The 13,953-nt window shown below is 33.8% G+C and overlaps 2 protein-coding genes across 5 annotated transcripts in view; one reads left to right on the forward strand and one right to left on the reverse strand.

Annotated features, from left to right (window-relative positions):
• The window catches only part of LOC143063034 (uncharacterized), a 29,218-nt gene extending 23,601 nt beyond the window's left edge, over window positions 1–5,617 (reverse strand). For all 4 annotated transcript variants that reach the window (XR_012974927.1, XR_012974926.1, XR_012974925.1 and 1 more), the window contains exon 1: window positions 5,485–5,617. The gene's annotated coding sequence lies outside the window, so the exon portion shown is untranslated. The remainder of the gene's footprint in view (window positions 1–5,484) is intronic.
• Window positions 5,618–13,812: 8,195 nt separating this feature from the next.
• The window catches only part of LOC143063037 (choline transporter-like protein 2), a 152,273-nt gene continuing 152,132 nt past the window's right edge, over window positions 13,813–13,953 (forward strand). The window contains exon 1 of the mRNA XM_076234949.1: window positions 13,813–13,949. Coding sequence (XP_076091064.1) covers window positions 13,886–13,949 — 64 coding nt within the window. The 5' untranslated portion in view covers window positions 13,813–13,885. The remainder of the gene's footprint in view (window positions 13,950–13,953) is intronic.

The following is a 13,953-nucleotide window of genomic DNA, read 5'->3' on the forward strand; positions in this document are numbered from 1 at the left end:
ACATTATCTGATCACTCTCTGAATTTGGAGAATTAGTTTTTGCCCGCCGATCAGGCCTAAAATTGGAACTGATTTTTTCACCAAATACGGTACTGGTCAAAGAGACATGAAGATAATGTTAATTTATTGGCCTAATTTTTCGAAAGTCATCCAGCACTGATCATATTGTCGACAAAACCGTTTTGATATGGAAAAGCTACATCGAATTTTGAAGAATGGCTATATATGAAACCATTTCTTAAAAAAACACGTTTTTGAAACGGACTATAGTTTTTCCAAATGTTGCAAATATGATACTATTTCTACTTTGGCTAGAGAAACTATTCTTGGACTACGATATTCAATGCCAAGATCAATTTTTCTACTTTGCAATTTAACTAAATCGTTGGTATTTGCTTAGGGACCCTTTTGGCCAATTTTCACGAAATTAGCTTTTTGCTAGAATAGCAACTGAGACACGGTCGTTAAGGTTAAAAACCAAAATTTACCTTCAAATTCAAGATAAATACATGCTTTTTCCGATAGAAACAGTAGATATCACAAAAACGTTGCATTCTCTTCATACTTTGTCAACATTCGAGCCCACCCTAGATTCAGATATAGAAATAAATACAAATAGGAAACAGACTATAGCATGAATTCACGTTGATGAAAAGTCCATTTGATCCCGTTTCTCACAATTTCACATTTTTTCCGAGGTAAATGACAATTTTTGATATTTTTCAAAGCCTTGTTAAAAAAAAGTGTCATTTCTCTATAGGTTACAAGAGCGCAATTATTCGTAATGCATTTTCCATAGGGTACCACTAGTGTTCCGTATTTTTTTTCTCGAAGACTACACAAACTAGGGAAAATCGGATGGCAGTTCCTGTTAGTACAAATGCCGGTGTTGCATTACAACTAAAAAAAAATATAGGGTCATGCGGCTCAAATTGACTTAAAATGCAGTTGAAAAAAATCGTCCACTTTTTTCGCTTAATGAAAAAGGCATATTTTCAATGGCTCCGACGTGCAGAAATTGAAGATATTTTCTATACTTCGTAAAATGTGAATATGATTTTCGGCAATTTTTAAACCTAATTGGATAAGCTTTCGATTAAATGTAATTCCAATCCTGTATCAACCAATCAGAAGCCTATAGGATTCTATTCTGAGTACCATCTTGGGGTAAAAAACTTGCCGGTAAAATGTAAACAAATAATTGCGCTCTTGTAACCTATTGCACAATATTGTGCAATTAGATATTTCTGGCTATTGCGCAATACTGTGCAATTGAAAATATTTGCTATTGCACAATACTGTGCAATTGAAGATTTCTTGTTATTGCTGAATACTGTGCAATTGAAAATTTCTTGCTATTGCACAATACTTAATATAATAATTTTGGATCCTGATTTGAACCAACTTGAAAACTGGGCCCATAAACAAAAATCTAAGTACATGTTTAGATTCAGCATATCAAAAAAGCCCAAGAACTCAATTTTTGTTAAAATCAAATTTAGTTTAATTTTGGACCCTTTGGACTTTAATGTGGACCAATTTGAAAACGGGACCAAAAATTAAGAATCTACATACACAGTTAGATTTGGCATATCAAAGAACCCCAATTATTCAATTTTTGATGAAATCAAACAAAGTTTAATTTTGGACCCCGATTTGGACCAATTTGAAAACTGGGCCAATAATCAAAAATCTAAGTACATTTTTAGATTCAACATATATTAAAGAACCCTAAGGATTCAATTTTTGTTAAAATCAAACTAAGTTTAATTTTGGACCCTTTGGACCTTAATGTAGACCAATTTGAAAACGGGACCAAAAATTAAGAATGTACATACACAGTTAGATTTAGCATATCAAAGAACCCCAATTATTCAATTTTTGATGAAATCAAACAAAGTTCAATTTTGGACACTTTGGGCCCCTTATTCCTAAACTGTTGGGACCAAAACTCCCAAAATCAAACCCAACCTTCCTTTTATGGTCATAAACCTTGTGTTTAAATTTCATAGATTTGTATTTACTTATACTTAACAGTGTTCCAGCTTGAATCTCAGGGCAGAAGGGTGCTACTTGTCTGAAAGGACACTTTAGCGCAATAACCCAAATTGTAAGGGCACTGTTTGGCAGTGTATTAATAACCTTGAATATATGTATTATATATTGCTAGGCTCAGCTGCAGAACATTACTTGTATTTTAACCTTATTCAGAAATTAATATGTTCCAAGTGTTGGTTCCAGTAAGATTTTTTTATTATCAAATTATCATACCATGACACAAAGCATATCATTTTAATTGATGTAAATTTATGCAAACTGTGCATTTTGATCAGGAAAAAAATCCTTAGAAAATTTTTTTATTTTATAATTTATATAACTTAATTATACAAGTCTATAAAAATAAACAAGTAGTTCTGAAAGATGGAGCTAAACAAAATTGAATTTGTTATGCAATTAAATTATTTACATTAAAACTACTTGTTTAGACATATAGTATTTGTGTTATTGAAAGTTAGGCCACGGTTTTTTAATTTGTTGGTTTACGGATTTTCCCCATAAAAAAGTCGGGTCGGTCGGTCGGGGAAAAAAAGAAAAAAAATATCTTTCAAGACAGAAAAATATGCAAAATAGATATATATTTCACCTTTCTAACAATATTTTTAATATGCTATTTTGTTATCATTTCTTAACTTAAAGTTCGATGAAATATTATTGCTCAGTTGTCACAAACATCGTTTGACATTGTTTAATAATTTCCCGTAAAAAAGGGGAGTTGCACGGACAAAGACGAAATTGAGTCGTCATTTCACAAACAAGAAAAACACATTAGCGTAACTCATAATCCATTCCAGAAAACTTGATGAATAATGATCTCCAAGCACGAAAACTGAGAAAGAAAAAAATGTAAAAACGTCGTACGAAAATAAGTTTCAACACAAAGTGTCGAAAAACGTAATAGACTCGTCCACTGGAAAAACGAGAGATCGGGTTAATCTGTTGTCATGCATTCCCGTTTTTTATCCAAATGGTCGATATTTTTTTTTATTTTCTATGAAACAAGAAAATTCCAAATGATTTGTTAGCATTCAGTACTTTAACTGATGTATTCCACCTGTCCACATTTGGACAAGTCTATTTCTCTGAGATGATGCATCTTACGGAATGATGACAAATAAGGGAAACGAATTTATGGTGTAATTGGTTTTAAACACAGGATTCGTTTCGCAAAACTAGTTGCGCAAACGACATTTCAAGGTCAGTTATAATTGATTTGTCTATTTATAGAAACGTAAACTGGAAGTTTTATTTTTTCACAACAGAAAGTGTTATCACTTTTGTTTGTGATTAATGCATTTGATTTGATAAAAAAAATATTTTAATTATTTTTCAGGGAAAATGCATTTGTTAGGGTCGGCGGGAATAAAAAAACATGAAAAGTCAATTTTATTTTTATTCTGAAAATCGGCAAAATCGGGTCGGCGGATCCGTAAACCAACAAATTAAAAAACCGTGGCCTTACCTAACTTGTAAATTGTTACAAAAAAGTATTAAGAAGTGCACACCAAAGTGCTCCTAAGTAGGGAGTTTTATAAATATAACAGGTGATACAAGAGATGATTATATTATAATAATGCAATAATACATTGCATATATTACAGAAGGTATAAACTCCATTATGGTTAAAAAATAAAAGCATTTGTTAAGTGCTCCTATGTAAGGAGGATTATAATACAAGAAATAAAACAGGAAGTGGTGCAATCTTGTTATGTTCAAATACAAATTTCTTTGGTTCTTCTTTTAATTTCATACTCGTGGTTATAAAAACAAAACGTTTTTACCAATCTACCAATTTACTCAAAACTTAGTCTGCCTTTTAAATTGTTTTAAATTTTCTTTAAAAATATTTTTTTTTATGTGTACATATGCTATGATACGTAAACATTACAAATGGCTAACATGTCAGCATTTTCATTCTGTATTAAATATCTAGTATTTGTTCAATTATCTTAAATCCACTAATTAGCAGTGAACAATCATTAGCAGAGGTGATAAAACTGCCAAAGGCATTAGGTATTTAACTTAATCCTATTGTCAGTTAATTAGTGTTACACAATCACTCAGGTAACAATTTTACCGGAAACGCCAGAACTTGGGAGAAGGCATGAAATTTGTAAAATGTATCTTTTGAAAAGGCAGAGGGGGGCATTCTTTGGCTTTGGAGGGCAGAAGGGCGGGGGTAAGGGCACCAAGGGCCCTTCTATTTAGGGCAGGCGGGAACACTGCTTAAGTAATGGTGCGAAAACCAAGAATAATGCTTATTTGGGCCCCTTTTTGGCCCCTAATTCCTAAACTATTGGGACCTCAACTCCCAAAATCAATCCCAACCTTCCTTTTGTGGTCATAAACCTTGTGTTTAAATTTCACTGATTTCTATTTACTTATACTAAAGTTATTGTGCGAAAACCAAGAATAATGCTTATTTGGGCCCTTTTTTTGCCCCTAATTCCTAAACTGTTGGAACCAAAACCCCCAAAATCAATCCCAACCTTCCTTTTGTGGTCATAAACCTTGTGTCAAAATTTCATAGATTACTATTCACTTAAACTAAAGTTATAGTGCGAAAACCAAGAAAATGCTTATTTGGGCCCTTTTTGGCCCCTAATTCTTAAAATGTTGGGACCAAAACTCCCAAAATCAATCCCAACCTTCCTTTTGTGGTCATAAACCTTGTGTCAAAATTTCATAGATTGCTATTCACTTTTACTAAAGTTAGAGTGCGAAAACTAAAAGTATTCGGACGACGACGCCAACGTGATAGCAATATACGACGAAAAATTAAAATTTTTGCGGTCGTATAAAAAGGGGTGAAAATTAAATGTTTACAGAATAACAGACCCCCCCCCCCATCTAGACCCTCATAAATATATATAGAGAATTTTTTTTAATAATTCAACTAGAATTTGAATAAAATTGGGTGCAAACGACTTGGGGAGCTATTAACAATCATTTGGCCCGAGCAAACCTGATACCCTTCTACCCCTTGCATGTTTTCAGCAGTGCAGAGCTCTCAATAAAGAGAAAACAGTGATAGTTTGTGCAGGGACAAGCATATTTTATCAGAATAGACGTTAACTATACACAGTCAAATTTATCTCATGTTTGAAATGCTGATTTTTTTTAAATTCAATTGAATTGGACATTTACCAGACATAAAATTTTGTAGCTAATTATGGTCAGAGGCCTGACGGGTCTGGTCCCCTAAAGTACGCGAAACTTACGACACAGCCTGATTATATACATTTTTCATGTAATTTCATTCAATTAATGTCATGTTTACGAAAAGAATGTACTCATCCAACGTGTGAAAATACCGGATTGATAAAACATAAACAGTCAACCCCTTTTTCAATGTTTTTGTTGTAAATCAGTCAGAATTTTATTTTTTAAAAGCCAAACAGGGTTTACTGAAGACTAAATAGTAACCTTAAGTATTTGGCCTAATACTTTCTTATCTTTTGTAAACATAAACTATTCAGGCTCTCTTTTCAGCAAGCACAAACAATAATGAAAAGGTGCAATGATATGGTCGCCGCCATTGTTGGAATATTAGGAGTTTGGTAAAACACGGAAACGTAAAGGAATGGAACGGAATGGAACGCGTAATATTTTTATCAAATCAAATCAAATGTTAATAGTTTATTGTCGTATAAACCTGAGACTACTATAACACAAAACAAAAGCAGAGACATATATACATGTCTCTGATAAAATCAAGTTGATTAAGGATGTACACCTCTGAGGAGCCAAAAATTTCTAGAATTAAACTTTTTTTCTTAATTTGAATTTTGGGTTTATAATAGCTGTGACAAACTAATTGGTGAAAAAAAAAAATATGGTGGTGCGCTTCTTTATTTGCTAAGGCCCTTTGAAAATGGCCAATTTTGATGATTTTCCCATTTTTCATCGATTTTTACCTATTTTTGGACTATTATTGTGAAAAAAAATCACAGTTCCACAATTAAACTTTTTCTCATACTTTCTATAAAGATGAAGTGGACCAATCTGAATAAATTTTACTTGAAAAAACTATAGGTAGGTGTTAATATAAGAAAGTTTTATCATATTTTAACGCTTTTTTGTGTAAAATTTACCATGCTGTCCGTGAATTTTGTATTTTTGTGAATTTTCTTAGTTTTAAGAACAAAATGCATATTATTTCATTTTTTTGTTATAAATGATTGAAAAAATACATATCTAAGAAATTTGAAAAGACCAAAATGATATGGGATGAACATGATTCTTGTAAAATCATTTTTTGTATCCCTCACCCATTTTCTCAAAATTTTGGCTAAAAATACTGACTTGATTGGTCGTAAAATTTGAAAACTGGATTACTCAAAAACCATTCATTGTAAGCACTCAATTTTTTCACAGAGTTATGTTTGATTATAATTTTTTTTTAAATTCATTGATATTTTCCACTTGTATCACATATTTTGGAAATAAATCAAAAACGAGATTTCAACGACACTGAACGAGACTGAAAAGCCACCAGAAGAATACATCCTTAATTTGTTTTCCTGAAGATGAGGCTCTGTTTTTGGCTCTATGACAAGAAATATATGTATCCAAATATGTTACTTCTGAATTATAGGTCATAATTGGTTTTAGTAAAGAACCAAAAAGATTATTTGCTACTTTTATAGGTAGATTATTCAATGATTTAGTATAAGATTTTATTGCAAAAAATACTTTTTTTGCCTTTTTTGTCAGCTCTAGAGTACTTTGTGATAAATTTCGATTACATTTTATCAACATTCCCAAAAATGGATATTCTGTTACACTTTCCATGGCTTTATAGTAAATATATATTCTCATAGTACCAATATGTGCTGTTTCGCTGACTATTATAGTTTGACTGACTTAAAATCCGGTTACTTGAAATCATGGATTTAGTTTTGTTTGTATTCAAAGAGAGTTGCCATTTGTTGCAATATAATTTAACATTATTTAATATCACAGTTTGAATTCCATTAGGCCGAAAAAAGGATACATGCAGTGGCGGATCCAGAGTGGGGCGTAGAGGGCGTACGCCCCCACCCCCCTTTTGCTTTGACTTTCGCAGTTTATATATATAAAATGATTAATCAGACTAGACTTCGTGAACTTTGCCATTTCCCGTGTATTTAATTTTTATGCGACAATTCTTTACTTATAAATATATTTTTCTCTGGTATATTTACTGATTATGGCAAAGTCATGTGATTCGCTATGGTGGAGTTGACCAGTGCGTCAAAAAACGTCACTCAGTAATTGTGAAATTCAAATATACAGTAACATATTGCTTAGGCGGAGGACAACCATGATACCTTCACAGAAAGCGACACAGGATTGAGCAATTCAACCAAACCGTGAGAAAGTAATACTCTATTACACTCTCATGAAGAAAAAACCACAGCAATATTATTTACCTACGAAAACATGTTCAAGCCCAAACGGCCCAGCCTGTTTCAAAATAACATGATAGCGAATAACGATCCCCGGTCAGTATAAGCTTTAGATAGATTTAAAGTCTAAGGTACGAACTGTTGATCCCCGGTCAGTATAAGCTTTAGATAGATTTAAAGTCTAAGGTACGAACTGTTGATCCCGGTCAGTATAAGCTTTAGATAGATTTAAAGTCTAAGGTACGAACTGTTGATCCCCGGTCAGTATAAGCTTAAGATAGATTTAAAGTCTAAGGTACGAACTGTTGGATTTCAGGAGGCAGTCTAAGGTATTTGAGTGAAACAAAATCTGAATATGATTGTTGCATTAAATAAAAATTCTGACCATATCTGTATTGAAAGCAATAATCTTGTCCACGTTTTTGCTATTAGAAACGAAAATTTCCAACAGGATTATTTAGCATTGAATGAACATGATCATTCGGAATAAAAAACAGTCGTATTTTTTTTTTAGGCCGGGCTTACATTTCTGACCGAATGTCTGTTTCGCCGAACTGATATATTAAATACTTTTTTCAAGACCAGACTGCAACCTGACTGCTGAGTGAGGCCTTTGTGTCTCCATTTGTCGACCGTCATTCATAAATTTGTTGCCAGTTCAGACTCATTCGTAGCCTTTGGTTGATTTGGAACCCCACACCTCCCTTAATTTTGTTGGGTAAAACATATAAACCAAACATTTGGATAAAAAATGTTTGTTTGATTTTTAACTCGTGTCGGTTGTATTGATTCATCGAATAGCCCGGCGTATTTCTTGTTTACCGTGAACAAGAAATCTGCAATGAGGTTATGCTAACTTAACATACCGGCAACAAACGAGAATTGTCCATGTCTATTTTTTTACTGACAAGTCCCACATCAAATATATCAGTACATAGCTTGGGATCCATACTATCATTTTATGATAGACAATCAATAGGGAGAATACAGCATAAAAAAATGTCCAACCCTTACACTTAACGGCAACTATAGAGTATACATGACCCACGTCAGGAACCGTCTAAAAAGTGCATTTTATACTTATTTTATGTTTTAGCCCAAAAAAGGTTAAAAAAAAAAAGGTCCCAAAAACTTTTCTTTAAAAACTTCACCCCCTTACCAAATTCCTTGTATCCGCCCCTGACATGTAGCTAACATCTCTTGATCATCTCTAAGCTTTCATTACATATACTTTCATAAAACACCTTGGTTTGTGATCGTGCGTTCTTAAGTTTGGGATTTATCTGGCGTCGTTCCCCCTTTTCTCTTTCAATAAGGAATATCAGAAACATGTTCTTTAATTACTTGATATCTGCAAAGGCAAATAATTGTCTTTATACTGCAACTACCTGCATGTGTTTATTTCCTAAATATAGTAACATAGCTTTATTTTGTATAATGTCAATTTCATCATGGAACACTTTCTCCACAATCAGCAATCTAATTAGATTGCAATATGTATTCAATAAGAAACTCTATCATACTGATTATTTGCTCATCGGTGTAGTATGTTTTATCTTTTTATACGTCCGTTTACAGACCACTATCTGTCTGTCTGTCCATCCGTCTTTCCCGCGTCGTCAGCACGTCGGACATTAACTCAAAAACCGCTCCTTTTCGTTTTTTTTTTGTTGTTTTTTTGTTGTTTTTTTTTTTGTTATAGATTTTAGATCATTACGTTTCAGAGTTATGGAATTTTTTCATAAAAAGGGGTGATTTCCCTGTTTTTTGACAATATCTTTAAAGTTCATAAATTTCTGATTTGACATGTACATTGAGAAGTTATTGAACTTTATTCTTTTAAAACACGACGGACGTATCATGCGCTCATGGCGCAGCTGTTTATTGAATTATAAGACTCTCAGTGTATAACACCGTCGCATTTTTTCTGGTTGTGCCTGCCCCAAGTCAGGAGCCTGTAAGTCAGTAGCTGTCGGTTGTTGCTGTGTTACATATTTGTTTTTCGTTCATTTAATTAGGCCATAGTTTTCTCGTTTAAAATGTTTTACATATTTAAGTATGTAATTTCGAGGCCTTTTGTAGCTGACTATGCGGTATGGGCGTTGCTCATTATGAAGGCCGAACGTTGATCATATAATCCTGGTACCTATTAATCTATAGTTGTTAATTTCTGTTTCATTTCGTCACTTGTGAAGATCTAGTTTGCATTTTATTCTTACATGCATATCCTTCAGCTCAATTCTGGTTAAAATTTATCAAGTGAATTTAGAGGAGTTGTTGTTTTTGTGCATGCAGTAAATGCTATAGATGTACATGTTCTTTGGAATTTGTTGGTATCCACATCTGATTCATTAACAAAAATCGGGAATAACGCCACCGGCCTAACTGACAAAATCCTGGGTCCGCCTACTTTCTTGAAATCTAAGATGATATATATAGACTTTATAATTGATGAAATTGTCTGTCGACACCTTATAAAAGTTATTGCTATTCAATTATGATTTTACATATTTTCATTATATTCTTAGCGAATACATTGTTTAATACAAACATCTTTAAGCATTGAAAAAGATGAACAAGACAAGATCTACAAATAGGTAAAAAAAAATCGACTCATTATAAGATTTATTTCTAATAATTTTTAATCCTTTTTCATTTTGAGCAAAGGTTTTAGAATAACAAGAGAAAGTATAAACAACTAAAATTGCTAGTAAGACACATTAAACAAAAGTCAAGAGTTATACACTAGTCTTATTAGTACATGTATAAAATAAAATTGAGAATGGAAATGGGGAATGTGTCAAAGAGACAACAACCCGCCCAAATAAAAAACAACAGCAGAGGGTCACCAACAGGTCTTCAATGTAGCGAGAAATTCCCGCACCCGGAGGCGTCCTTCAGCTGGCCCCTAAACAAATATATACTAGTCCAGTGATAATGAACGCCATACTAATTTCCAAATTGTAAACAAGAAACTAAAATTAAAATAATACAAGACTAACAAAGGCCAGAGGCTCCTGACTTGGGACAGGCGCAAAAATGCGGCGGGGTTAAACATGTTTGTGAGATCTCAACCCTCCCCCTATACCTCTAACCAATGTAGTAAAGTAAACGCATAACAATACGCACATTAAAATTCAGTTCAAGAGAAATCCGAGTCTGATGTCAGAAGATGTAACCAAAGAAAATAAACAAAATGACAATAATACATAAATAACAACAGACTACTAGCAGTTAACTGACATGCCAGCTCCAGACTTCAACTAAACTGACTGAAAGATTATGATTTCATCATATGAACATCAGGCACAATCCTTCCCGTTAGGGGTTTAGTATCATACCATCATAACATATATGAGAAGAACATAACCCGTGTCATGCCAACAACTGTTTTTAGAATAAATGTGTTTAGTTCCGATGCAAAGACCTTATCAATGACTCAATATTAACGCCAAAATATGCAATCTTTAATGACTTGACAACAGTATCGTAATTATATCCCTTCTTAATAAGTCTATTCAAAGGTTTTGTAAGTTTCTGAGGTGAATACTGACACCTTTGTGCTATTGTATTTTGGTCAGCTGAAGCGTGCCCCTTTGATCGGAATTATCTTGCTGCTTTGATGTCATTTTTGCTGTTTCCTGTTCTTTGGTCGGGATGTTTTCTCTTTGACTCATTCGCCGTTCCATTCCCTATTCCCGTCAGTGTTGAGAAGTGGTCATTGCTGAATATACACTCAGATCAATATAAAAAAGAAGATGAGACAACTATCCATAAAAGACCAAAATGACACAGACATTAACAACTATAGGTCACCGTATGGCCTTCAACAATGAGAAAAGCCCATAACGCATAGTCAGCTATAAAAGGCCCCGATAAGACAATGTAAAACAATTCAAACGAGAAAACTAACTGCCTTATCTATGTAAAAAAAAAATGAACGAAAAACAAATATGTAACACATAAACAAACGACAACCACTGAATTACAGGCTCCTGACTTGGGACAGGCACATACATAAATAATGTGGCGGGGTTAAACATGTTAGCGGGTGAACGACACATGTTTTTTAATGAAGCCACTACTAACAATTTTACGGACGGACAATGGACGCCAAGGAATGACTAGAGCTCGCACATGACTTTTTGGTCAAACAAGGTCACACATTCTGCCCAATTTGTAAATTAAGCGATTTGAATGCAAGTGAGATGGGTATCACGGACAGCGCTTCTATGTCATATGTATATGCGGAACATTTCTGTTTGTTGTAGTGTAACACTAAAGAAAGTCCCTGGTTATTTGTTGTAGTGTAACACTAAAGAAAGTCCCTGGTTATTTATTGTAGTGTAACACCAAAGAAAGTCTCTAGTTATTTGTTGTAGTGTAACACTAAAGAAAGTCTCTGGTAAAAACATAACTTGATTTACAAAATATGCATCGATATATAACTATATAAGTCATGGGATAAATATATATATAGATACAAAACGATCGTTCGTATATTTTAATTAAGAGATGGTGACATTGAAAACCTAAACTAAAATCCGATATTCAAAGAAGACTCTGGTAAGTTATATATTTTTCTCACTAAACTAATTGTTTCGAATGCCTCTATGCTTTTTGAGTAGCTTTATTGTCCTCTTTGTGATCGTCCACAACATAGCGACCATCCTTCAAGTAAATTGATTTTTGTCTACTCCTCGCACTCTTTACTCGGCTACAGTGAGTCTGTGTCATGTGCAACCTTGAGAAAATCATGTCCACCTCCTTAGGTGTCATGACGCATCTTGGTGAAGTACTTGATTTTACACGATTGGTCATTAAAACTGTAGGTCTCGGCGTTTGTCGATACACGTGAGCGCTCTCTGGTCTATATAATCTCTGTACGATATCATACACTGTATCTGAATCAGTTTCTCGGAAAGCAGGAGCTTTGGGGAGATCAATTCCTAAATCCTTGTCGTAGTAATTCAGCCGATTGTCATATTTCGTTTTGACGGACATTTTTTTCTTACTTGACAACATGTCCATAAATATTTTTCTTCTTTCTAAAAGTCTGTCTACCTTTTTCTCTTTTAGAAGCATAACCGGAGCTCTTTCATTTCCACTGTATAGATTTTGTAAATTATGTGATGTGCATTGTCTATATGAATATTGAAATCCAGCCATTTTGTCGGTCTTTATAACATACAATCCCAAACTATTCAAAGCTAAAATATACAGCTAGTTCACAGCTAAAATACACAGTTAGTTCACAGCTAGTTCACAACTAAAATACAAATCTTGTTCATTTTCCCTTATAAAAACTGTGCTTGGCCGCGGAACATTCTTGATGAGTAAACGATTTGTATCTACACACAATTCTTCAATTCCATTTCAAAATATAAACATTTATTAATAAGAAAGTTTTCCTTTATTCTCAATTATCAATAGGTTCTATAACACAATATAGCCTCTGTTGCTTATCGATCTTTGTATTACAAACTTTAAATCTATTCTTTAGTTTCTCTTTTGTTTTAGTCAAATGTTTCGTTTGACAGTTAATAGAGAATGACGACCGTTTTAAAACGCGATAGAATTTCTCCCGGTGCATTATAATAGACGTGTTTAATCCTAATTTAATTGTTTAATCGCTTTACATAAATTTTAATCACAAATTAACGACAAGAATGTCACAACAAAATTGATAATCATATATATTTCATAAGGATTAAATAAAATGTTAAAAGATCGAACGTCAAGGGCAGAAAAGGGAAGCTTATATAATACAAAAAATAGCTTAAACATTCCCCACTCAGTGGCGGATACAGGGGTTGCAACCCCCCCTTTTTTTGACGATCAGTGCATTTGAATGGGGACATGTAGTTGGAATCCCCACTTTGTCCTGGGTTGAGAACCAACCTTTTTAAAATGGCTGGATCCGCCCCTACCCAGTACATGCTATTGCTGTTCCCTAGATGGATGAAAGGACAGTTCTTTTCTACTTTCAAGTTCGACTCATCTAGATTATATTAATTTTGTTCTTATGTGAAGTATACTTGCAGGGCCCGGCGGATCCATCCATTTCTAAAAGGGGGAGGGTGTTCCAATTCAGGATAAAAGGGGATGTTGCATCCTTATGTCCTCATTTAAAAGCATTGATCACCCACTCCCTGTACCCCCCCCCCCCCTCTTTCGGGGTCTGCCTGTGACATGTGCACCCCTTTGGTTTCATGTGAGATTGTAATAATGGTTAAAATACACGCCTCCCCCCCCCCCCCGAAAATCAAATGGTTGTTTCCTAAGAGATATTGACCGTTTAAAGGAAGTAAATTTGATTTAAGGCAAATTTAACTTTTACCAGAGATGACATGTATATTTAGTATAATGCAGCTATTTTTTGGTCGTTAGTCGTATCTTAGGAGAAAACCGCGTGAAATTAACCAACCGATGAAAAAATGGGTGTGAAGACAAGTGATTCATTAATTGAAGACCCTATTGAAGATAAATTGGAGAGTGAAGGTAG

The sequence above is a fragment of the Mytilus galloprovincialis genome, chromosome 2, assembly GCF_965363235.1.
Source record: "Mytilus galloprovincialis chromosome 2, xbMytGall1.hap1.1, whole genome shotgun sequence".
Classification (NCBI taxonomy): Eukaryota; Metazoa; Mollusca; class Bivalvia; order Mytilida; family Mytilidae; genus Mytilus; species Mytilus galloprovincialis.